This window comes from Myiozetetes cayanensis, unplaced genomic scaffold, assembly GCF_022539395.1.
Source record: "Myiozetetes cayanensis isolate MyiCay16 unplaced genomic scaffold, myiCay2020 scf2-11, whole genome shotgun sequence".
NCBI lineage: Eukaryota > Metazoa > Chordata > Aves > Passeriformes > Tyrannidae > Myiozetetes > Myiozetetes cayanensis.
In genome coordinates this window covers 109,857,461-109,884,744 of record NW_026087411.1, presented here as the reverse complement: position 1 = coordinate 109,884,744, position 27,284 = coordinate 109,857,461, and the positions used below count along the sequence as shown (strand labels likewise).

Here is a 27,284-nt window from a genome sequence, read left to right as displayed (position 1 = left end):
GAAAGACTCTGCATGCTCCCAGGGACTGTGAGCGGGTATCTGCTCAGCACTTGAATTCCAGGATGACGGACAGAAAAGTTTTTATTTAACATAACTTTCCAAATGAAGTGAGAGGGTCATGTATCTCAAAGATACACAGAGAAAGAAGTGAGGAATATAGGTCTAGAAATCTAAAGACTTTGTTATATGCATAAAAAGAGGAAACTGGTTGTATGGTGAACCCACAGGTGGATTAGTTTGACGTGTACTAAGCTGCAGAATAGCTGATGCTCGTCTTGTAGCAATTATTCCTTTTCTAACTTAAATTATTTTTGCTAGAATAATAATTTCACTGTAGTTCTGACCTGGAAAAGCACTGATTGTCTCAGTCGCTATTGGAGTGTAGGGACAAGGACAGTTCTGTACAGAAAGATTTTCACTGTGTTTTTAAAGAATTTTGAGTTGTGTGAACTTGATGTTTTTGCCATTTGCCCATGCAGATTTTCAGGATTATTTTCATTCACTGGACCAGCGCTGAAATGTCCCCTCCAAAAGGAACACTTTAACCAAGCATTCTTTATGTGGTCTTCAATTAATAAACAGGAATACGCCTTTCTGAACCTGTGGGTAACGATTTTTCTGTTTGCTGCTACTGTAGTCACCTAAATGAATGGGGCATTTATACACTGCCCTTTCATCTGGGATATCAAAGTACTTTATAAATATGGACCAATGGGTCTGATGTGCAACCACTGAGCTGTGGCCGCCTCGGAGGTGGCATGCGGTTGACATTTTGGCTGCCAAAACACATTTGAACATCAGAAACTGTTCATTTCCACAGAAAGGCTTGGAGGTGTGGGGGGTTGAGATTATCTGAATTAATCTGTAACACATACCTGCCCCAACACAGGAAGGCAACACCATGGCCTACTTTCCAGAGAGGTAAAGTAAGGTCTTGGCTAAAAGCATGACCCGAACAGCTTCTATCACTGGATCACTAATTTTGTTCCAGCCTGAAACCATGACTGTCAAAAATTATTACCATATGGTAAACTGGTAAATTGCCACAAGAAAATGAGCTTGGTGGTCCCAGATTAGTTTCACATGGACAGGTGTCTGCACCACAAAACCACCATCATAACTGCTGCTGGCTGCGGGTGGGTTTCAGAAGGGAGGTCCAGGACTGAGTGGGCAATGGTAACACAAGTGGTGCTTCTAGAGGTGGGACAGAGAGATGAGGCTGTTTGGGTCTGTTGAGGTGTTTTTTGACCAATTCCATTTCCTGAGCTGTAAGCAAGCTTGTGTGATGCTCTCCACAGTTGCTGTGGGAAGTTCTTTCTCTTATCTTTACACAGAGGCCCACTCCCTCCTCTATTTCTACCTTGCTAAATGGATGCAACAAAAAATTTCAATGGAGAGTGTGTGTTTAAGGTGTTAAGTTCAGACCACACAAGTAGTCTTTAACATCTTTGGTATGATTTGAAAAAACGTCCAGGAACAGAGGACTGGAAGGGCCTTCTGGGTCACTAATCCCAACCTCCTGCTGCTGCAGGCTTTCACTTTGCATAATCCTTTAGAAAAGCTGACTAATCTCAAAAAATGTGGACAATCACAGGAAATCTCGAAAGTACTCTCTATAAAAAAGGTGTCAAATCTGTTTTGCACTTCTCTAACACCTTTCATCCAAAACTTCTAATGAGTTTTGCAAACATGGATTTAAGAATTGCCATGCCAGTGGGAGGGAAGAATTATCCTTACTGTATTAGTGAGACGGCACAATTATGAAATAAATAGCATTTTCATTCAGACAAACCTCTCAGTGGCTTGAGGACTCTGGCTCCAATGGAGATATCCAAGTCCATCCAACCAAATCAATTAGACAACCAGGAACTAAAATCAGAGTTTCTGACTCTCTTCTTCTTACCTGCCTTTTAACCATTGAAGTGTACAACAGCTCCAGATTTTCCACCTGTCAGCCTCAGTATTTCTTCCAGAAGAAATGGATACTACATCCTATTTCTTCTGTAAAATAACATGAACATCCCATCCCTGGAAGTCAAGGACAAGTTGGACAGGGCTCTGAACACCCTGATCTAGTTGAAGATGTCCCCATTTGCCTCAGGGGGATTGGACAAGATGACCTTTAAAAGGTCCATTTCAACTCAACCTATTCTATGATTCTATAATTCTATGATATATCATAGTTAAGTGTACTCCAGGTGGGCAAGTGGTTCTGTTATAACAAAGAAGACTATCAGCAGCAAATCTTGGGGTTTTTTTTAATTATAGAAAATATAGGTGAACCGTCAGACTTTCCAGAATTTCCATACAATCAGAAAAAAGTAACTGAATTAATCTTCATACTCATGGAAACACACATTCCTTCTGCAGGAAGAATGAATCCTGGGCAATGCACTGTGTTGTGTGTGTCAGGGAAACACCTCGCTTGCGTCTTTGAGCCAAGTGCTCTTTTCAGTCTCGTTGACTCCTGACTGAATTTGACCTCTCCAATTTGCTAGCAAATTTTTGGAGCTTGTAAGGGTAATTGATGGTACAGTGTGGCCCTGGAGCTATTTATCAATCAGCAGATCATGGTAGAGTTGTAAGGAATATCAACAGCATTTAGGAAGTTGTGAAACTATTCCTCAAAACCTTGGAGCACCACTGTTTCAGGTTCCTGTTGCTAAGATAATTGTATGGGTCCACCTTCAATCAACATATCTCTTAGGATGTTCTTCAAATTTGTTACTATAGGAACTGATCCCACTGCTACTTCACAGTGGATAAAAATCAATCTTTCTATAAATTTTACTGGACATTCAAATTGACCTGCAAGTTTGCTAAATTACTCTGATCCAGCAGTGGAATAGAGAATGCATGCTCTCCTTATCCCTTGTGCAGATGTTATACTGGCAAAAGTTAGTAAATCTGTGCTTGCAAACTTGTCCAAAAAACACTTGGAGTTGAGTGTTCAAGGGGGGGAAGGATAAAGAAGTGAAAGGTCCAAGTGCTGATGCACCTGCTTGCACCTTGCACTGAGAAGGATCAGCCCTAAAGATTTGCTAGACCTAGAGTAAACATCTGGGAAGTTTGAAGGATTTTATTTGCCTCTATTGAAAAAAAAAAATGAAGAAGACAAAAGTAGAAAAAACACGTGACTGGCTGTAGGGTATGTTTCTCAGACCATCATTTTCAGAATGGCCCATTTCATACAGAGTCTGTAGAGGACACATGTAAGCAAGAGGTAAAACTGAATTAAAGTGAAAAAATCAAGTGCTTTCTTACCTGTTCAGAATAATCTGGCCTTCAATGGAACAGCTCATTGGCAATAGGTTATAAGTCTTTCCTGTTTTCCAAGAGTAGCTTTTCTTGCAATGCCTCGGGAAATTTGGGAGTGAAAAGAAATGACTTGCAGAGAAAGTATCAGCTTTCATCATAAGCTCTCTGGGTCTGTAGAGACACTTGGCATTGCACTGGACTTCTGGTGTCCCAAAGCAGGCCTGGCCATGGGTTGGGTGTTCAGAACACCACTGCCTACTAATTCAGCAAGAGGGGATCCACCACCTCTGCCCCTCTGGGCCTGGCAGACCAACTTAATTCCACCCTGCTGCAGTCCTCTGAGCTCAGGTGCATCTGCTCTTTAGTGCTCTTCAGTCACTTGTGCTACAGAAATACTCCCTGTGCTGACATATGGGGCATTGGCAAGGAAGCTCATATGAACCAGGACATTTCAGATGACACTTTTAACTCAAGCTGCTATGCAGGGAATACTCCAGCAGCCTGAGAAACGGAGCTGTAATACATTGTGTGCTCAGCAGGGTTGGCAGATCTTACCCCAAAATGCTCAGTTTCACTGACATCTGTCATGGTGCTGTTATGTATTTTTAATTCACTTCTATCAGTGCCCTCTTTTTTTGCAAGGTGTTTTTTGTTTTGTTTTCTGTAACAGATTCATTTTTCTTCTCTGATCAGAGCCACGCTAGTCAGAGATAAACATGGACCTTCAATTATTTTTCCTTAAGGTCAGGTTAAGGATGCTTCAGCTGACGACATGCTCATTTTGGGGTGAAAATGGAGGTCCACCTCTACTCTGGAAAGCTTCAGGCAGCTTTTTCAAAAGTGCAGTTCTCAAAATCCTGTGTCTCCTAGCTAAGTGTTTAAATACTTTACTGACTTTTGGGCCTTGGAGAGCAGAGATAAATACCAAATTTGGGGTTGTCTCTCAAACCAAATTGTGAATGTCCTGAAGATTACAGTGCTTGAATTTCATTATAAATGGCAAAATTCAGGATAATGACAATGTTGGTGGGTGCATCTCAGCTGACTCACAGCAGTGTTCCACATTTGGATGTTTGACTCAAGCCCCATCTCTAATTATAATGTCACAAGGACTGGCCAATTGCAGTACCTCTGTCTGATGTTGTATGCAGTATGTTGGACTGGCTATTTCATTCCAAGCCTCTGCTACTGTTTCATTGGAGGCATTAGTTGTAGTGTGAGCTAAGCAGGGATGATTTGGGGCTCTTCTAATCATTTCCTATGGCGTAACCACTTTCCTGATGCCCACAGAGGCTGAGCAGCAATGTTGTCTTGAATGGCTTTCTCTGTGATGATTCAATTATGTCAATGGAAAAAATGTATAGATGGACACACAGTGGGTTTGTGTTGGTTGGGAGCTTTTTCCTTTCAAGACAGTGTTTTCCCTTCTAAGTCAGGATCCTACATGAGTTTCCTCATTGAGTCATTTGTGAACTTCAGCAGCTGCACCTCGGCCCTTCCACATCCCTACTTTGCCAGCCTGTCTGTCCTTGAATTCCTGGTGACATCCAGGCTCCTTCTGACCTTGGTCTCCTAATAGTCCTGGGCTAGCAGAGATGCCCAGTTGGCTGCTCTCCTAGCTTGCAGTCCTTGTTAAAGACAAAATCTCACCTTTTTACAGCTCAGTTTCTTTCCGTAAAATTAATCAAGCAGCCTTCCTTTCACAAGGCAGATGACTTTTGATATTTTTTCCTGATGAAGATTCCCGATGCTGCCAGAATCCCTGTCCTTTCCCTTTTTAAGGCAGGTCTGTACATAAAGCAAGTCTTTCCTCCAGGATAGAGAGAAGCTTCTTGACAGAGAGGAGCTGTTCCCTGACAAGGTGTATGTATTGTGTCCTTAGAAAACTTCATCTTTCCATTAAAATGTGTTATTGGAGATATCTGTGTCTTTCTATTAGAGATGAGTCCAAACCGTGAGGCTGGATCCAAACTTAGTCAAACTATGCAGTTTCTTACAGTAGGGAGTACAATATCAATGTGTGCTTTTGGGCTGGAGCTGTTCCCCTGTCTGCACAGTGCAATACAAAAAGCGTCACTAGGCTGTCGGGGAAGCTGCTGACACAACTGAGAAACCAAGCAGTAAAGGCTTGTCATCAAAATCAACAAACCTGAAGGCAAATGGGAACCTGGTGGTATGAGTAATTGTGACCCCTTGCCCAGCCACTCGGAGCAAACTTTCCCTTCTCAATAATCACCAGGTTTTATGAAAGAAAAAAAATCAATTGCAGATGAAGCACAGAGCAAAATGTCCCTGCATTCCTCTCACTGGAAAAAAAAAAAAAAAATCTCTCTTTTTGGACTTAGTTTGTGCATGTCTTTGCTGTGTACTGAGCTGAAAACGGTGGCCTCTCAGTTCATTAATTGACAAACACCATACCCTAAATATTTCCAGGCACAGTCATTTTTTTTTTCTCAGGTTTACTCAGTGGTTCTTACTGAGGTTTACGTTTTTCCACGCATGTGCTGAGAATAAACTTGCATCTTCAATCTCATCTCTTGTGCTCTGGGAAATTTTAATAATCTAATTCAGAAGCAGCTTAATTTTCTGGGTCTTTCTCTTTTTGCAACTCTCCTGGCTCTGGCTGTTTACTCCTCCCTTTACAGCAAACTGCCCCATTTCCCAAATACCGCAGGACTTTCTGAACTGCAGCATTTAATTCCATTTGTGTCTCTTTTTAAGAGACTGATCTGTCTTAAAGAAATTTTTCTCATTTAAAAATAATTTTGCTGTGGTTTTACAGTCAGCATGGTTCCCCCAAAAGAAACAAAAAATCCCTGCAGGCCTATTTCTTCTCCTTCTCCCATGATTACGCTGATGTAAATGACACTGATGCCAGTGGAATTATTCCTGTTTTACACCAGTATAAACGAGACCAAGGTCTGCAGGATGGGACAACACCTTCACAATATCCTATCAGGGAGTGGGCAGAAAGGTATATCCATCTATCAAAAGGGATCTCAAAGTGCTCTTTCATCTTCAATCTCTCAAGCAGAGGAATATAATCATCCACCAGCAGGGCATAACAACCCCTGGGATGAATTCTAGCAATGCATTTAACGTGGAGAAAAGGCAAAAAGCAGCACAACACAGCCCTTTAGGAATGTAAGCAAGGAATCCAGTGTCCAGCTGAAATTAGTGTTACTATTTGCCTCGTGGAAATGCTTGGGAAGGCCAGCCAAATTCAAGGCTCCAGTCTACTAGAGCAGCCACAGTGAGGGCAGTCTCTGTTCCCCAGCAGTCCGAGTGACAAACAGCAATCAGACCGCGGGCCAGCAAGAAGTTGAGCCAGGCAGAACTAAAATATCCCTGTTGGAGTGCGGTCCCATGAGGACAGTGTTATGTCTTACCAGAAACAAAGAGAAGAGCACATTTCCAGTCTCAAAGACTTCTCTGTCCCATTAAGGAAAACTCCAGACTACAATTAGAAAAAAAACAAGAAAAAGAGACATAGCCACAGCGTGCCAGTTTGCATCCAAATGCAGCCTATAAAAAGAGGGCATGGTCCCAGGAGAAGGCTGCAAGCACCCTCTTGGGCTGGTGGCTCCAGCCACCTCACTCAGGAGGGTGGGAATGTGACCCCTCAGAGAGATCATCCCTCCCCCAAACCCAGAGCCTCTGGGTAAATATTGACTCAGAGTGAGGAGTGGCTGAATCACTCCTTCCTGCCCTGCCGAGGTGTTTCCCTCCACCCAGTGAGCGGCCAAGCCCACCCTGCACAGCCCAAAATATCAGACAGGAGTTGGTACCCATGGTGATCAAAGGACACGGACTCAGACAGAGAGACAGAGCACCTCTGTTTGGGCAGGGCTGACGTGTCTGTTTGCTCTCCAAGCGGGTGAATATCTTCTCCATTTAGTTAGTCAGAAGAACACATAGTAGGAAGGGTAGGTAGGTGGAGGGATGAGGAACTTGGGAACTCCTGGACAGCTCTGCTGTTCTTATCACGTGCATCACACTCCAAATTCTCTGGCACCTGTTACACAGCTGATAAAGGTGTACTGGCATACTCAGTTAATGGTACAGCAAGGGCCTGGGTTTGTGAAATCTTTGCCCCAAGATGCACTGAAGCAACAGTGAATTTGTGAACAGGGACAGAAAAAAGTCCAACTGAAAGAGTTATCCAACTGTGGCCAGATCAGGAGTCAACCATAGGGTTAAAAGATCTGGGTCATATCCCAACATCTATCCAGTTCTTAATCTAAGGGTATTAAAGGAAAGCACGGGAAAGACCTGGGAGCCAAACAGTGGTGTCCACTGACTGGAGCTGTGAGTGGGTTTCATGAACATTTGGGTGACTACTGGCTTGTGTAATCAAACTGGATACAGGGGAAGGCTGAGTTCACTGTTGCAAGCACAGGTCTGGATTTCATTTCATGTCTGCTACAGATTTCCTAACTGGGTCACCATGCCAGCCTGGAACACAGAAATTATTTGTTCCTCCTTCTCTGAGCTGTTACAGAGCTAAAGATTTGAAGGTTTCAAAACTGGTTGAAGATCTCCAGAAAAAGGATGCGTAAGAAAAAGCATATGCTATGGATGTCTCTATATATGCTACGTTACCAAAAGTGTTGTATTTATGTATTTCAAAACTGGGCACTGGGTCACATTTTCATTCCCCAGTACAAAGAAAAATACATTCCAAACAAAGCAATGTTGTTTCAACAAAGCAAGGGTTGAAATCTCTCCAGGGCTTCATTCTGTCTCATTTAGATCGGGCGTAAGATCTTAAAGCAGAGTTTAGTGGTCGGCCGACCATGCTCCTTTGGGAAATGACAGAGTGGTAATTCAAAAGGGGTAGTGAAGTACAGCATTGTCTTGGTCTGCAGGACTGTTCTTCAATAAAACCAGCGGCTCACCCGGCTTACAGGAGAACATTTTGTTCCAAAGGAGCTGTGGCTCTTCATTAAACAAAAGAATTCACCTCCGGCTAGACTTGGGTGTAAAATGAAAATGTTTTTGGAGACAAAGTGTCTTTGTGAAGACAGCATTTCCATGATGCCTGCCACAATTGCCTGGGCATATCGAGCAGTTGAAATGAAAGAGAACAAAAGGTAAATCTCCAAGGTACCAGCTCCACATGCATTAAAAACTTCTTTCAGGCTTGGGAAGGTTTCGGTTCAGGCCAGGAGTTCTGAGGAGGGAATAGACAGCCTGGGTTCTGTCTGGCCATGGGCTGGCACTCACCCACTTTGCAGTTAGGACCCAGATTTGATCATGAGTGAGTTGAACCTTTCAAGACTTTCCCAAAAGCCTTTCCTTGGAGTAAACAAGTTCTCCCACATCTGACACAAGAGATTGGGAAAGCATCCCAGAGTATCTAAACACAAAAAAACCCAAAACAGATATGCCTCCCAATCTCCAAATCTCCTGACACACTCGGGAAAGTTCACAAACAGCAGAGGAGCAGGAGGGTCATTCAGGAAAATAATTCATGTCCAGACTGGCATGACTCAGGTGTTCAGATATGGCTGTCTCCCACCCAGATTAACTCTTCAGGAAAGATACAGTCTATGCAGTTCCTTGGTGTATGAACATGAGAAAAATCGCCTCAGGCTGTGCAGTTTCAGGGGATTTTCGTTACAAGATTATTTTCCTAAAAACAGCACCATCCCTCTGGGGATGAAACATACTGGGAAATATATGAAAATTTAATCAATTACATGAGTTGGTTCCTACTTTTCTTGCATACTTAAGATCATTCCCTTGTCACCCTCAGATCACTGAGGGGCTCTTTATTGTTTAATCAGGGTGTCCACTTTTAGCTTGACAAACAGGTTTTGGCCTGCAAAATCTTAGGCAGGGCAACAGCTAAGCTCATCTTGCAGACACACTCTTGTGTTAGTCTAATTGTGGCCTCCTACTCAGCCTTTGTTTCACCCACACCTTCACTAAGAAGGACCAAAAATCTGCTCTAGATGGGGCAGGAGACTTCACACACTCTTTTTCATCATCTGTGCTGAGTTTCCACAGCTTGAGAAATGGTACAAGACAAGGACTGCTGGACCAATGCTCTGCTATGGTCAGAAGTCTTGTCTAGGCTCTAAGGCTTAGCAGAAGCCTTGTGTTGGAGCAGTTAGATGGTAAATACCCAGGAAAATATATAGTTCCTCTATTTCAGCAGGAGACAATGCTGTGACAAACCTTTGAGAGAGACAAACCATCCAAAAGCATAAAATGAAAGAGGTTCAGGTAACTGAGGCTGGATGTAGTTTTTTGCACAAATCAACCCAAGAAGAGTGATGTAAGGCAACAGAGGCCTGTCCACTGATGGCTGACAAGGTCCTTGCTGGACACTTTGCTGGACACTTGAAATCTCATTGACTCATGTGGACTGAGTTTCCAGACTTGACTCACTGGCTACAAAAACCATAAGATTGCATGGTGTGTCTCATATTTTTCCTGGAAAAAAAGAGCAGGATAATATAACTATATTTGGTTAATTAACATCTGAATCTACTTTGGAATCTTCAGAGCATATATGTTAAGGAATTAAACTAATCTCAAACCAGCAAAGAAAAATAAACCCAAAATGTCTGCACAGTCAAGGTTTGTTTCTCTAACTGTTCCCAGTTGCCTAATCCTGAGATGCTGGACTATGTACAAAGAAGGGCAATGGAGCTGGGGAAGGGTCTGGAGCACAAGTCTGATGAGGAGTGGATGAGGGAGCTGGAAGGGGCTCAGCCTGGAGAAAAGGAGGCTCAGGGGGGACCTTCTCACTCTCTACAGCTCCCTGAAAGGAGGACATAGCCAGGTGGGATTTGGCCTCTTCTTCCAGGTGACAAGCAATAGGACAAGAGGAAACGCCTTCAAGTTGTGCCAGGGGAGGTTTAGATTGGATATTAGGAAAAATTTCTTCACTGAAAGGGCTGTCAAGCATTGGAACAGACTACCTGTGGAAGTGGTTGAGTCACTGTCCCTGGAAGTGTTCAAAAAATGTGGAGGTGTAGCACTCAGAGACATGATTTAAGGGTGGGCTTGGCAGTATTAGGTTAATGGTTGATGCTGGAGGCCTTTTCCAACCTTAATGGTTCTATGATTCTTTCGTTTAAAGGCAAAAGATACACATCCTGCCTCTTTTGTATCTCTTAGTACCTGCTGAATGTCATGTGATCGTTGACTTACTCTGGTGCCATGTGTAGCAGGAAGTGCTACTGAGAAAGTCACAAAGGGTAGACACAGGTGGTTTTAGAGAAAATGCTCATGGCATGATTAGTATCAAAAATTTGCTGCGTAAATGGAAATACTGCCTCACACATTGCAAAACTAACCTGAGAAAGCAATTGCTGTAGGAATTAATTACCAAAAGCTTGTCAGAGAAAAAAAAAAAAAAAAGGAAAAAATAAACAGGAAAAAGAAACATATTTAAAAAAAATGATGGGATGTTTACAAGGCTAATAAAAAACGTAATAGGGACATTTAGAAAGACAATAGTACTTATTAGGGAAAGAAAATAAGACTCTCAGAAGAATTACACGTGTTGGAAAAGATGTCTGTTTCAAAACAGGAAAAACCTCTTGGTGTAGCTAATGGACAGATTCAAAGGGATAATTACACATGAGCTCTTCTTTCAGTTGCAGTCTGTTTTCATCCTGATACTAAATCAAATTTGTTGGCCTTCATAAAAGGTGATAGTTGATAGTGTAAACATCTGTCCTGGTCCAAAAAATTGATTTATTAATGGAGCAGTGGGAAAATTTCCAACAACAGACTATAACATAGATTTCATTTTTTGATTTTTTGATACTTCCTTGGAGGCAACATTTACTGACCACTGGTAGAGGCAAAATGCAAGAAAATCTGGAACAAAGTGGCCTGAACAATTATAATGCTTTCTTCTTCTTCCTGTTTCTTTTGGCTCTCCAGTAGTTGTCAGTCTTATTTTAGAACCTAAAAAGTCTCTCCAGCCACTTTGCCATCATCAGTTAGTTGCTGTGAAGGAAGCGCATGTGGGTGGAGAAGATGTTCTTGCATGGCCACAGGAGGGTTGGGCTGGCAGGCCCCTTAAGCACCACAGATTTTTCTGCTGTGCCTTATTTCTGTGCTGCAAAGGAGAGGGAAAGAAGCCCTTCCCAGTTTACAAAGTTGCAGTAATAGAGGTGTAGGGTAAAGGAGGTATCAGAGGGCTGCACTAGCAATGTTGGTTGATGGGGAAGATGAAAGTGGCCTTTGCTCCCGGCTCTGTCGTGGACTTGTGTCCAGGCATTTCATTTTTCATGTGTTTCAGTCTGGCCCCCACAAAGTGCAGCCAGTGTGAGATTTGCTCAGTGCTTTGAGCACAGTGGGAAAAATGTGTTAGGCAATGAATAGTGTCATGAGGAATTGCCTGCTGCCCAACAGTATTACCTCTCCAGCGTGCCTACCTCCCCTTTTCCCATTCCCCCTCCACACTGAGATGTCAGGGCATCCTCAGGGACTCTTCTGTTTTAGGGAATAACAGGAGCTGCAGAGCACTTCAAAAAGTCTGGCTTTGTCCCATAGGTGTCAAAGAAGGACCTGAGGTTCCTGGAAAATCTGGTCCCAAATGAGTGTAAAAACGCACATTTTGTCAGGAAGTGAATAAAATCTCACTGAAATTAAGCCAGGGACAAAGATGAAAAAGCAGATGGCCCATGACAAACTGTGAGAACAAATTTGTTCGCATGACATGGGAATAAGTATGTACTCATAACAGACTATTACTCAAGAAATTTTGAAAGAGCACAACTCCACAGGAGTCATAATGGGATTAGTCACATAAAGCCCAGTCCAGCTAAGCCTGGTGTACTGTACCTGAAAGAAGAGAAACAGACCCCAAAACAGACCACAATTAAAAAACCCAATGAAATAAATTCCAAAGAGATGCACGAGTTTATGAAGTCAGAAAAACTTCTAAGTGAATTAAAATCTGCAGAGAAGCTCGTGGATTGTTATTTATCTATTTAAAAAATGAGAGGCCAGAGGAAGGAGCCTTACTGAATTGACTCAATCAGTAGGTTTGTAATTTGACAGCACAGAGACAAAGTTGGAGTATTTTTGGTAAAACATCATGGACTTTGGAGCAGACTTAGCCATGTGCTCCGTTACAGGATTGTTTTGGTAACCTACAATTATTCCCAATTATTTCCAAAATCCTCTTTAAAAAAATTATTTTATTGTGGAAGCCCCGGGTGAAACTGAGTTTGAAAACTGTAGGAATAGGGCTAATTTGGAATACTGTGATCTATTTTTTTTTAATTCAATATTTTGCACAAAACTCCTGACTTGAATGGGCAAGTTTAATTGCATGAAAACACTTTTGTCATTAAAGAGGGCAGCATCTTGATATATATGATATTTTAGTATGTTTCTATCTATGCAGAGAAGAGTAGGTTCCTGGGACATAGATGGGATTTGCTTTGTCTAAAAAATAATTCATGATAAGTTTACCTAATGTTTGTATGAATTTTTTATGCATTTCTGAGCTGCTCACCCAAAAGAAAGTGAGTGTTCAAAGCTAGTTTGGATTCATAAAAGTCATAAATTAAGTTTCTGAAATCACACATATGCAAACAGCATTCCTGGAGTGCTCACACTAATGCTTTTGTTCAGACCTACTCCAGGGTAATGTCCGGTGGTCTCTTTGCCCAAGACAATGAAATATTTCTTTCTAGACTTGATTTACAGCTTGATGCCCTTCTAAGGTTGACTCAACCCAGTAGTGGGAAGCAATGTCAGTCCATTGGAATCAAACCTGAGCAGCACAGGAGGGATGGCTTCAGATTCAGCTTCCAAAGATGGATTTTGTCTGTGCAAAAGCAGTACCGCCCTCACTGACGCACATGCTGCTCTTGGGCTTTCATTTACCACAAGCTGTTGGGACTTCAGTTTCACTTCTCACCAGAAAGCGGAGGCAGGAGTATATTTAGATGTTCTTGGGAAGCAGCTGCAAAATGAAGTGGGAGAGTGCACACGCACTCTGTCCCGCGGGCACACACGCAGGCACTGACAGCTCAGAGCAGCTGCACAAACCTGAGCAGAAAGGACAGTGCACAGGGGCCTCCCACAGGTTACTGTCTTACTGAAGAGTCTCATTTCAACATCTTAATATCCTTATCATTGAAGCATAGACTGGTTTGGGTTGGAAGGAACCTTAAAGATCATCTAGTTCTGATACTCCTGCCACAGGTGCAGGGGTCCACTAGACCAGGTTGCTCAAAGCTGCATCCAACCTGGCCTTGAACACTTCCAGGGATGGGGCAGCTTCTCTGGACCACCTGTTCCAGTGCCTCACCATGCTCTGAGTGAAAAAATTTCTTCCTATGTTTAATCTTAATCTCTCTTTTAGTTTAAAACTGTTCTCCCTTGTTCTATCGCTGTCTGCCTGTGTTAAAAGCTGCTTTCCCTCTTTTAAGTACTGGTTATTGAATTAAATAAATTAAGTATTGGTACTGTTGAAATAGATTGTTTATTCAGTCCTGATTCACTTGAAAGATTATTATCTTCTCAACCACAAGCTCATTTCTTGAAGCTCTCTAAGGGTCTCAGATTCTACTCTCTTGCATCTTGAACCTTATCTCTGTGGTTTTATGTCTTCCACAGGAATATGAAGGCAGCACTACCCTTTTAGTATTCTGATTTGATAGGAAATTGCAAGTGCCAAGAGGATGTAGCCAGGCTCTTGTTGGGACTGCCAAGCAATAGGACAAGAGGCAATGGGCAGAAACTGATGCACAGGATGTTCAGAAAGTTCCTCCTGAACATGAGGAAGAACTTCTTTACTGTGCAGTGACCAGGTACAGGAAAAGATTTTTCAGAGAGGATCTGGAGTCTCCCTCACTGGAAATATACCAGAACCATCTGGACACAATCCTGTGCCATGTGCTCTGGGATGACCCTGCTTGAACACAGGGGTTGGACCAGGTAACCCACTGTGGTCCCTTCCAACCTGACCCATTCTGTGATTCTGTGAAATTACTTGCTACATCTACACATAAAGTGAGGAATCCAGCTAACCTGACTTTAGCCTTTAGAAGTTGCTCTTCTAAAGGTAGTTGACTTCTCTTACAAGAAGTCAGGAGAGAGATTACAAGATGAGACAGGAGGGACACTTCAAAGCATGATGTCCCACTCTTCTTAGGGACCTGATAGCTTGGAATGGCTTGTCCCCAGAGGTGCTTCTTTCTCAGTTGGATCTGGGATGACTGCCTCTAACTAGATTCCAGCTAAAGGGCTAATGTTAGATGAGCTGAATCCATGGAAAGTCATGCCTCTGCTTTTCCCTTAAGGCTTCTACTTCACAGACCTTTCCCTTGTTAGCTGAAAAAAGACTAAGAATTCAGAGTTTGCAGCAATTTGTCTGCAAGGCAGATAAAATCAGTAGTCAAACAAAAGCAGTTAAGATAGCCAAGACTGCCTGTAAAGTGAAATACGTGCTCATCTCATACAGACAAATGCATTTAAAGTTACTTTAGTTTCACCATTCTCACAGGGCAGACCATCAATCTTTTGGCAACATCCATCATCATAGGCAGGACAAATACTCAGGAAATCCTCTCCTGGATGCACTCCTCTGCTCCCTCTCATTACTTTAACACCTACTATTTACAGCCCTGTGAGTTTTTAATACCCTAAGATCCTCTTGGAGGTGACAGAGCAGAAGCATTCCCTCTTACTTGTAAATAGGTAACAAAAAGATGTACAGTGGCTTTCCTTTGGAAGGTCCATAGTAGATGAGAAGGGTAGGGAATGTTTCCAAGATGGACACTCATCTTATTTTTACACATCTTGTTTAGGAGTTCTCTTTTGCAATATGGGAATTTTCAGTGCACGACATCCACATCCAAGTCAGTTATCCTACATTATTGCAAGCAAAGAGGTGAGGATAAATATTTCTCGTTCTAGCAATAATGAGGTGGTGCTAGACCTAATCTGCTGACTGTGAAGAAAGGCTCGGTAGTTAGGTAAGACATAGAACTATGCTGTAGACTGTGAAAGCTAAAGGTGACCCAAGGGAAAGGCATGAATTTGTGTCAGTGGAGGGTTAGGGTGGATATTAGGAAAAGGTTCTTCACCCAGAGGGTGGTTGGGCACTGGAACAGGCTGCCTCTGTCAGGCACCAAGTCTGACAGAGTTCAAGAAGCACTTGGACAAGAGACATGATGTGATTTTTGGGGTCGTCCTGTGCAGGATTTGGACTCAGTGATCCTCATGGCTCCCTTCCAACTCAGGATATTCTGTGGTTTTGTGACCTGAATCCCATCTCAGTAACCCAACCCTCCTGAAGGAGGCCAAGCTCCCTATGCTCTCAGTAGAAAAGAAGTGACTGTGAGGCTGCTTAGAGAGATATAGCTCATGTGTCTAAGCCTTCCCTTCATGGGCTTTCCCCATATATACAACATGGAAAATACAGGGCTTTCATGGAATTTCTTCACTAAGCACAATTCAGTTGTTTAGATGAAACTGATCCCAACCAAGTTTTCTCAGTTCTGGGTTAGCTTCCCCAGCTGGTGAAATAACTTTTCTTCTAAGCTACAAACCTGCCTTGAACAGTCAGTCTTTGGATGTGGGAATATGCTACAAAACCTACCCAGCTTCTGTAGACTGAGTGTACTGGAGGACACTGGATGACCATGCACAGGTGGGTTGATATGTTTAGTGAAGGTCACTGTACTTGTCTGAGCACCCTGTGTCCAGCATCTCTCTTCTCTGCAGGCATCCATCCAACCCCAGCTTAGCTACAGCTCTGTCTAGATGTGGACTGAACACCCCCAGCAATGAGAGTGCCCCTGGATGCTCCAGCTGAGACCCTCTTTCTGCTAGGGCTGAACAAAAAAAACAAAAAACCAAGCACTAAAGTTGTGACAAGTTGCAATGAGAGAAAAAAACCAGACAAAATTAGAGAGGAAGGAAATAAATAGAATCATCCTGTTGTATGTGATAGGCAACAGAAGTTGTTTGTTTCGTGCTTCATCCTGCTTAGGACTCCCACATTCTTGGTCTTTCTCAAACATGCCCTAGCAATTTTGTCCATGGAAAAAAAATTGCTGACACTTCTTTGAGGAGAGGTTGTGACTAGGCAGTCTCCAGAGATCCCTCCCAACCTCAGTGATGCTGAGATTCTGCAGTTTCCATCATCAGTGTAGGTCTTCAGATAACTGAGCAGTTGGATCAGACCCCATCCAGACCAGCGGTCGCTCTGGGTGCACAGAGTGCTCTATGTCAGCTGTGCACATTCCCATTGATCTGAGCAGTGCAAGAGCTTCCACATGTCTTGAATACGTGAGGTTTCCTGTGCGGGTGTCCAGACACTCGTGTGGAATTTCTTGGATGGAAATATGGGAGCCTGATCAAGCTAAGCAAGTTGTGTTTAAAGGCTACATGGCATAAGTAAACCTTTAGGGGGGATTAGGAGGATGGCAAAGCTGTGGCTTCTGATAGGGAAACCTATCTGCTGCTTGGAAAGATTTCAACCAAAAGGAAGAGCTTTTGGTGTCCTGATTTTTGCCTCTATTTTTGTCTGTATTAGTTGCCATTACTTGTATTTTAACCCCGCTTGCTGTTTGACCATTTAGGAATCATTTGTTACAGTTATTTGTCACAGCAGTAAACCCGATTACATCAAGGTTTGTCAGGCTTCCTCTGCTCTCTAATGTATGGAAAAACGTTACACTTAATTTGGTTTGTTTGGGCAGTGTGGACAGGGATTAGCCATGCTATATATGGACCACAAACACTGTGCTGGTTAACACCACAGTGGAGCCAAACCTGAACCTTTCATCTCAGCCCTGCAAACTCTGGTGGTTTGGATGGAAAAGGAACCTGTATTTGAACTGTGCTTTATTTTTGTTTTTGTTTTGAAAAACCAAAGGCAAATCAATAGCACTTTGGAAACCCAACATCCAGCATCCTTAGCCCACCTCGAGTGGACAGGGATGGAGCGCCTGTGAAGGCAGGGACTTTGCATTGGGCAGAAAGCCAACACACAAAGGAAGGAAACTGTTTCAAGGAACCTGCAGTAACTTTCCATAAAAACCTCAGGGACATCAAGGCAGTCTGAATTTTGTGTCATAATCCCCTCTAAGCAACATGTGTGTTTGATTAGGAACAACACGGTGGTCCCATGTGGAACAAAGATGGACTTTTGCTCGCTGCATGTCCAGCTGGTTTGGTGTTAGAAATGACAGGGAGAAGCCTTCTTTGTTTTTGAGTCAGAGTTTCAGTTTGCTATCTGGAAAACCAAACCAGCCAGTAACGAAAATGGATTTCTCACATCAAATTTTTTAGATGCCAGAAATAATAATAGTATGGTGTTAACACCTCAGTACTTGGCTTTCTCTAGGTTGTTTTAACCTAGATAAATCTATTATTTGTGTCTTTGTATCCACAGTAGTGCCTTAAAATTTGCACTTAATTGCATCAGAAGTAGTTTTAAAATCCATCTATCTTACACTGACCACTCCTGTAGCATCTCACCACCTCCTGTATAATGTGTTCCCAATGCTAAAATAAAGATCTACAGAGTGGCATAGTAATTCCACAGATGCATATCTTTGAGGCTGTTGAAAAGCAAACATTTCCTATTATATTTCTGGCTTTCAGAACGACTGCAAAAATAGGATCATCCTTACCATACAGTATTTAACAGCTGGGAAAAATGGGTAGAGCACCTTGAATCTTAGTGTGGCTCTGCAAGCCTTTGTGTATCCCCCAGGGGCTGCTCTATCATCCTAGACTGTATCTATCTAGACTGGATGAATTCAGTCCAAGAAAACATGTTCTTAATGACCACATGGGACATTGGATAAGGTCCACTGAACAAGAGAGCACAGGTGTCAAGCTGGGATGCTCAGTGTCAACAATTTCTTTCTATCTATTTGTTCTTTTTTTTTTAATGTGATTTTCACAGCTGAAGCTGCTGAAGGGATCTAGGCAGGGATATATACCTATGTTTGATTGTGTAAACTCAGTCGTGTTTCCACATCCAAAAAAAATAAAATTATTGACAAGTTTAAGCCACCAAGTAGCTCTAACTGTTTCTGGTGTTTAGTTGCCTATTCAAATCAAAATGCTGAAAACTAGGACCCTCTATAAAGCAGCAATTAGCTTTGGCTCTGGCAGCAGCCATCCAGCCCTCACATCTCCACAGGAGATCTGAGTCAGTTAGGACATTACCATCGTTCTATGGCTGACCAGGAAAACACAGCAGGGAATTCACCAGCTAATGCACAGCTATGAGATGCCAACCAGAAAAATGTTCAGGCCTGTCCACGGGCTTTATGAAGAATGAGAGTGGAAAGATAATTTAGTTTTATAATATTAAGTTCATGTTTACCTACAATAGGCTCTTGTCTTTGAGTACATCTTATCTTTTCTAATTGGTCTGCAGAGAGTATCACTGCCAGCTGATGAAATTCCCCCTTTCAGAAGGCCTGGTCCTATTGAGGGGACAGCAGGCAACAGTCCATGCATGTAAGCAAATGTGTGAATCAAGGCTCACAATGTGCCTTCCTTACAGATTCAGATCCTTGCACGCCTGATGCTCCACCTGCTGCCACTTCACCACCAACCTCTGAAGAACCTGGACCTTTCACAGCTCCAGCATCGCCCTGCTCTTCCTCTGACACTGGTACTGCATCATTTTCACCACCATTACCTGCCTGTGTTGCAGCCTTATGTCCCAAACCACCTCCTATTTCACCATCAACATCCACTTCTGCTGCCACTGTTCTCCCTGGACTTCCTTCTCTTCCTGCACCACCTGCCTCTACTCCATCCCTGCACCCTGGAATCTATTTGCCAGTAGTCCCACCCAGTGGTGCCACGCACCTCATCAACTGGCTGCCATTCCTCGCTTCAGCAACACTTGCCACCATCCAAGGGAAGGAGGAAGACCAGCCACCCGTAAGAACAGGCTCCTTGGAAGGCATGAAGCCCTGCAACAGCCCACCCCCACAGCCCTCCCATGATGAGAATCCCCAGGCAGCACCTATGGGAAACAGTGCTCCGGGGGCTGCCTCCCCACCACCAGCTACCCATGCCATGCCTCCGAGCTCTGAGCAGGCGTCGGCGAACGTCAGCGACATCCTGGCAGAGCTGCGGACGATGAACAGCCACCTCTCCACCATTGCCCGAGCCCTCACCCAGCTGGCATCGTCCCTGGCACCACAGCAGGATGCACGTGGCTCCCCCCCTCCTTAGGGCCAGGTCTGCACAGGCTCACCATGCTCATAGGGGCTGGAGGAAAGGGACCCTACCCAGACCTGCCCATACCGTCTGTGTGCGCTCACTGCGGTCGCTGACGCCGACCACGTCTCCCCAGTGGGTTTTTCTGTTTGTTTGTTTGTTTGCTCCTTGTAAATGGCTGCATATATTAAAAAATAGTTTTGTGGTCTTGTTAATAAAATTGTTTATGTTTCTTTGCATTCCTTTCAGATGTGCTCTCTCCCCTCCTCTCACCCATTTAACCACACAAGCACTGGTAGGAGTCAGTGAGGTCTCGCACAGTGAATGCTGAGAATCTGAAGTGGTGAGAAGTTACCACGAGAAAATACTCGAGGAGGTGACAAAACCCCTTTGGGCAATGTGGGGGGATGCAGACAGGAAAGGACACAATAAAACTCTTAAAAAATTCCCTATTTCTCTCCATCCATGCTGCATGGCATGGCTCTGTTGAAACTGGAGCCTTTCCCGGTGCACTAAATCTCAGAGGTAATTGTAGCTACTGACGCAGGTACATGCCGTGATAAATTGTCCAAAACACAATGCAGGGTAGTTGTCTAAGCAACACTGGGGTTGAACAGCTGACAAACAGCCTTGACCACCTCTTGTCCTCCAGAGATCAAGATCTGATGGCGCTTAGCTAAAGTCAATCTATCTTACTTTGCCAGTGGTGCCTGGGGTTCTTCAAGCGCATAAACAGGCCGAGCTAATTTACAACGATTAACCAGGCACATGTGGATAGATCCTGACATTTCACCATCTTTTCACTATTGCTAAGCTGCAGCAGCTTGCCTAAAGGTGGCACTGAACGCGTGAAACCTCAGACAATCCTCTTTGTGGATGGAGAAAGAGCTCTTGGGCATGAATCCAGAATTTGCCCCCTGAGTTATATGACCTGTAGTGTAGCTGGTGAGGTACCACTGGACACTGTTTGGTCTGGTGGAGGTAACAGATCTGGGAGATGAAGGATGTGTTCTGAGCTCTGGAAGAGCCCCAGGAAGGAGGACTCACAGCCCTTGCAGAGCCATTTTGTGCCTGCCAGCCACAGTCTGTCATTAGTTCAAACAACCAGACCAGGTTGGATGAGGCTTGGAGCAACCTGGGCATGTGGAAGGTGTCCCTGTCCACGGCAGGGGGTTTGGAACTAGATGATCTTTAGGACCCCTTTCAACCCAAACCACTCTATGATTTTATGAACCATCAGCCAAAATGTATTTTCTCAAAGGTGGTCCAAGCACAGGGCCAGTGACAGCTAAGCCAGGCTACTGCCTTTCATCCCAGTGGATTAAAATGAAATACATGCTCATGGCAAATAGAAAAAAAATAAAGGTCTCTCTGAAGTCATGTATGATCTCCCCTTAATTTAGCCATGCAGCCCTCAGATATCAGGATCTGAGGCCATCTCTAGGAAAATCCCAGACAGACAGATTGCTAGATAAGATTAAAGAGGAAGTATTCTGTCTATTTGCAAATATTTCTGTTACAGATGAGCCTAAGCCACAAAGATTGAATGCATATACAAACTTCCCCAAAGCTCAGGTGTATTTGAATTTGAGGTTTTGGTTACTGCATATGTATTTATATATAAACCTATCCATATTTTTGAGTCTGTGCCTGAAAGACAAAGCAACTGCCCTGTTCAATCATGTGGGTTTTTTTCCTATGGCTGATCAGACTTTTTTCCTCTGCTGTGTTTAGCAAAAAGGTGGGAGAAAAAAAAAGCAATTTCATAGATGTCCTACACTACCTTCTAATTTTATGCTTTTCAGCAAAGGGAGATAAAAGGAGTATCTTAAAAACATTGTATCTTTTGATTTTGCCATTGCAGTTTCCTTAGACTATAAAGGAAAAATAAAGGGAAGTTAATCACTTTTCCTCCTTTCAATTTGAAATATAGGACAAGAAAGAAAGGGGAAAGCTTTATGGTTAAAAAAAAAAAGTAATATTTTTCATTTTTACCATCTTTCCCTCTTTCAGCTTTACATGGTAGTAAATAAATAGCATATTCTCCCACTGTTTATAGTTTTGCTTGATTTATCCTACTGTTTTCCAATAGTAACCTTTCATGGCCTAATGCTGATGAAAATCTCAGTGGAGTTTTTCAGATATGTGCAAGACATGCAGCCATAACTTCAGAAAATCTTATTGTGCAGCAGCTGCTGATACTTTATCAACCATGGTTAAATCTGGCTTCATTTAGGTGTCTAAGGGATTTGGGAACAGTTTCTATGGCGTGCAAATCCAGAAAAAGAGCCTGAAAAATTTGCCTTTATTCAGCTGTGAAGTCAGTGTTCTTCATTCTCAAAGATGGTATGCCCAGCTGGCAGGACGGTAAAAGTGCTATTCCTGAGCTTCTTCCTAAAGGAATGAGATATCTGTTGTCTCACAGCCGAAGATATTAGATGCTGAACACTCTTGCAGTCTAGACTCTGAGCTGCCTGGTCCTGCAGCACCCTGACAACAAGGCAGGACCAGAACCTGTAGCCAGAACTAGCAGCTTTAAGATTGACTTGGTAACCACTGCTGGCTCCCACAGGGGCACAGCAACTGGCTCTGGGGCCAAGGAGGCAGACAGAGGCTGCTTCATGGGCAGGGTGAGTCCCTACCACTCTGAGCCAGCCTGAGCCTGGACAGGGCTCTGCGAATGCTGCAGCCGTGGGGTCCCCTTCTGCAAACTCTCATGCAGGGTTTGTGCCCAGCCCATGCTGAGTTAAAACCCATCTCAGGAATGTCTGGGCAGCCCCACCACGGCACAAAAGGTTTCACTGCCATGCAAAGAAGGGCTCTGCCCACAGGCACCTCATTCAGTAAAGTGCATTATTCTCTACTCACTGCATTCAACAGACTTGTGTCCCTTAGGAATTGCTCCTTCAACTCAGTTAAGTGCTGTAAGAAAGAAGTGGTTGCTCTGACTGCATCGCTTTGTTGGTAAAAGGTTGACTCTGCCTCAGGTTTTGTTTACTCTTCTTGGCTTTCATTTGCCACCATCCCAATCCAACTTGGTGCTTCAGCCCTGCTGCTTCTCTTTGTGTGCTCAGCAGCTTTACTGGTATTGTTGAGCTGCTGCTCCACACCTGCTATTACAATGTGGAAAGCTAGAGTGCAACTTACAAAAAAAAAGTCTCCTAAGGCACCTGAAACTGGCTGTGGAGTGGCTGAACAAGGACAGAAACTGGTGCAGTTGGCACCGTGTCCCTGCAGTCCCCCAGCACCTGCTGAGTGCCAGGTGTTGCTCCAAGGTAACAGAGACACATAACTGATGGCAAACAGTTCAAGAGACTTTCTTCTCTCAATTATTCATTTTGATTCCTCTCAAAGAGCGAGGGGTTGAAAATTCTAGTGCCTTGGTGTGTGTTCAAAGTCCTGTGTAAATGTAACCTCCTCATCTCACACTCCAGGGGCTGTTAAATTATTAAAAATCCCCTGCTGGCCTTCTCTCTCTTGGGACAGCTTCAGTCTCTTCTTCTTCTTCCACTTCCACATCCTGTTATTTGCAAAGGTAGCAATTTATAGGACAAGATTTATTTTATAATTGACAGGTAGTTCTTTGGGTTTTTTAATAAAAAGCCCTGAAATGCTCTGGATGTGTAAAATTTAAAGGCTGGAGGTCAGGTTGTTAGAGTCAGCATGGATGATCATCACAATCCCTTCTGGCCTACCCATCAAAATCCTCAACACAGGGATCTCATCTTTTACAGTGTCGTGGTTTGATCCGGCCACTGCCTCTTTGGACAGTCTCTGCCCGCGTTCTCCACCAAAGATGTAATGGGCTTGCTCTGCGTCAATTTTTTGTCACTCCCTCCACACAATTACTATAAGTTGAGAGAAAGTTTATGCAGACAAAAGAGACCTGATTTGGGAAAACTACTTTCTAAACAAATATCAAGGATGGGTTTCAAGTCACCACACCTGAATCATCTAAACCTTGGTTTTGTAGTTCCTCTACAGACATGGGAAGGGCTTTCAGAGTGCAGTTCATCCTGGTCTATAAAAGGTATTTAAAATAGGTAGGAAGGTATTTGACTTCTGGCAATGTCCATCCCTCTCCCCAGACTATAGACCATTCATTTAAGCCAGGTGTTTGACTTCTAGATGGCTGGAACTAAATTAAATGAATCCTCTGTTGATAATTGCAGTTCATTTCAAACTGGTGAAGTATCAATATATCACATTTATTTGAGTCACAAAAGATGTGTGAGGAACTGGAAGAGAGGAAATGGGAGCTCAGGAGAGTAGGACTGACAGTAAAACTGGAAGCCCATGCAAAATATGCAGCCCCAGTGCCATGCTAGGAGTTATCCTGTGCCAGGAGAGCACCCCAAGGGACTCCCAGATCATTCCCTTCTCCTAGAGAGTTAACTCCTCAGGATGTGGAACTGGAAGCTAAACAACTTCATGGGATTTGAGTGATGTACTCAGTGTCTACTACTCCAGCAGGAATTATTTAGGGAGGCAGAAGGCTGTACAATATTGTATTAGACTGCAACTCAAGAAGGTGGGAGAAATCACAGGTTTACCCAGGAGAAATAGGAAGCCGGATGGTTTTTCGCTTCGTTTTCTCTAGCACACATTGTTCTTCCAATATTTGTACACACATTCACTGTAACGACACTCAAATCTCCCAGTAAAAATAATTTATAAGGAAGCATTGCTAGGGAGTGCATTCCTTCACATTAGCCCAGCTGCAAGCTGGCAGTACAGAGCCTGGGAGTGAGCTCCCTCCTCCAGACAAGATGGTTTTTCATCACAGCCCTGTCTGGGAAGCATAAAGCAGGTACCCTGTGCCAGATGCCCTTGTGGACATCTCTGCCCACCAAACTGTAGGGTCTGTGTGCCTCCAGCTTCCTTCCAGACCTTTCCCTACAGTTGTTTTTCAGAGTTCTTTGAGTTTCTGTTCAATTTATTTCACTCCGTGAGCCAGACAGTCAGGACACCTCTGTCAGGGTACTGGTTGCACTGATAACTGCAAGGCTGTATCCTGAGCCCACAGCTGCCAGCCTGGTGAGAGATGCCATGGGGCAGGAGATGGTACACCACCAGTGTGGGCAGGGATACCCTGTGGCCACGGCTGTCCCTGTCCCAGGTCGTGCTGGTGCGTGGCTGTGCCTGGGATGGGGTAACTCTGAGTCACCAGTGATAAAACCATGTACTCTACACTTATCCCACAGGCTGGGAAACCCTCTTCTCGCATCACCCACAGGACCTAACAGAAATACATGGTCTGCCTGTCCCCAGCTGGCTTTAGAGCCCACTGTGCCAGAGAAACACTGAGGCAGGCAGCACTGCTCCCAGATTGCACTGGAGCTGAACAATCCTGGACCCAGGGGCCTTCCCAGCTGTGGCTGAGCTGGGAGACTGCTTTCATAGGATGTCATGTGCAAGTTAGAAAGCACCATATTTTGTGCTTGATGGATGCTTCTGGCCATCTCCCACGTGGAATTTTTTTCCCCTTAACTGACACGGAAACCCTGCTCTTGACTTAGCCATGAAGAGTTAGGCTGTGAGACACAAGGCAACTAGTACTGGTCTTGAAGGAAATAAAGGTGACATATACTGGGCCAGGTTTTCAGATAACATCGAATTGCAGAATTATAGAACAATTTGGGTTGGAAGGAACCTTGAAGATCATCCAGTTCTACCCCCTTGCAATGGGCAGGGACACCCTCCACTAGACCAGATTGCTCAGGCCCTATCCAGCCTATCATGGAAGGATGAGACTGTCCTTTCTCCTGGGTGTGCCAGGACCACAGCACTGAGTGATGGTGTCCATCTGCTCCTCCATAATCCTGACTGCTCTCTGCCCCCCATTGTTTTGACACAAGCTGTACATCTTCAGAGCAAGGACTGTGGTTTTTTTCTGCCATCATGCGAAGTTTAGCATGAAAAGGTACCAAAGCAGTACAAAGTAATTATTAATAGTAAGTGATATCATGAAACCAAAATCTTCCTCTTGAAGAAGAGGAATTCAGTAATGTAGAAGTTGAAGACAGAGAAGTACACCACAACCCCTTGCTGGGTTCTGCTGCAGATTCTCTCTCTAAAATAAGCCAGGCAGAAGCAGTAACTTCTCACTACTGCTTTTACTTGTGGAAGTGGTTCCCAGACACTTGCTGTACATCGTATAATGTCAGCATCTGATTTGATCTACATCGTTCCCATCTATCACTCAGCCTGGATTTCCCATTTATCTTGAACTTTGGCTGAAATCTAATTTTATTCAGAGACAGGTCTTACTGGAACAGCCTTCATGAAGAGCTTACTACTTATAACTGTAATTCAAAACATATTTTGAACAGAAAAATGTGGATTTGCATGAGCTGAAGCCTTGGTGATTCATGGTGATGGCAACAAATTGTTTTTGTCACAAAGCAAAAATAAGAGGACCCCAAAAAAAGTCTGAAAAATGCCAAAGACTGTTTCTATTTCTTAATGGCTATTTCATTAAAGATATTAAACCCATGCCAGTAGTCCAAGAAATAATTGAAGCATTTTGTTTCCTCTGCTTTGCTACTTTACCCATTTCCTCAAATTTTTTTGACAGTATTTATTTTGGGTCAATAGAAAATGACATTTTTTCTCCCAGTCACCAGAATCAAAACATCAGATAGTCGTGTGGCTCTGCTAGGATTTTTAGAATAATTTGGTTATCTGTGAGTGGAAATGCACACCCTACAGTTTCTCCCAGATTCTTCAAAGTAGGGGAAGTGTTGGTGACACCAGTCCTGTATCTCACAGTCCATGATAAATGTCACCAGTGAAGTGGTATATGGCTCTATTCCCTAAACTTGATTGGAAAGGGAGCTCACAGACCTTTAGGTGAAATAAATTTCCATGGAACTTTGTGCTTTGATTGACCAGCTAGAGTAATTTGATCTGTTCCAGATGGGATCTGACTCCTTGTGTTTAGTAAATGGTGGTAGACATTGGACTTTTCAAGCCATGCCAAAGGACAAGTGATAAAATCTTCCAGGGGCTTATTCATTTCTTCCGTATAAAATAAGGCAATTTGCACATTTTATGTTAATTCTACACTCTCTATCACTCTTGGGAGGTAAGGATGTCATTATTTTTTAAACACACAGGGCTTTACTTGATCAGACTCATTTGTTTCCTCTGGTGGAAGAAAAGGGCCTGAGGTAGAGAGAAGTTAAGAGCTGACTAGGAGGTTTTAACTGAAATAGTGGGATGAATGTGAGCCAAGGAAAATTTAGTCTGCACATCAGGAAAATTTTCCTAACAACGAGGTCTATTACTATGTGGAATGGTCCCCCCAGGGAAAAGGGGGAAGCTGACTAGACAAAGCAATGAAGAACACATTGTAGGGAGCAACCTTTAAACATTTGGGGAATGGACCAAGTGATCTAAGTGCATTTTCCATCTCTAATTTCTCTGACTCAACCATTACAAGGATATGCTGTAGAGTATATGACTCTTGTGCTCTGCCACATCAGTACTGCTTTGGGAACACTTCCCAAAAAGCCAGTCCTCAGGATGCAAAGGACAGCACTGCTTTGACTTTCAGGCATCTTCACTGGGGTCTACCAGGCACGGGCTGCTCTTACTGGGACCTTTGGCTACCTATAGTGCTCACCCAGGAGCCACAGGGTGCATGAGCTCAGTGACTTCCAAGCATGAAAAGTTTTGACAAATAATAAGAAATCAGAGAGAAAAAAATTGCAAAGAAAAGCAAAGCTGAAGAATGAAAAAGTCCAGTCAAAAATGACCTAAGTTGCTTCAGAGGCACGATCAAGCTTCACAGGTGGAATTTCTCAGCATCTGGTGATGCCCATGTGGCAGCTGACACAGTA

At 43.5% G+C, this 27,284-nt stretch overlaps 1 protein-coding gene across 3 annotated transcripts in view; it reads left to right on the top strand.

The window, feature by feature from the left end:
- Positions 1 to 19,615, top strand: part of RUNX2 (RUNX family transcription factor 2) — a 222,919-nt gene extending 203,304 nt beyond the window's left edge. For all 3 annotated transcript variants that reach the window (XM_050316033.1, XM_050316036.1, XM_050316034.1), the window contains one exon: positions 18,773 to 19,615. In XM_050316033.1, the coding sequence (XP_050171990.1) occupies positions 18,773 to 19,455 (683 nt within the window). In that variant the 3' untranslated portion in view covers positions 19,456 to 19,615. The remainder of the gene's footprint in view (positions 1 to 18,772) is intronic.
- The last annotated feature ends 7,669 nt before the right edge of the window (positions 19,616 to 27,284 follow it).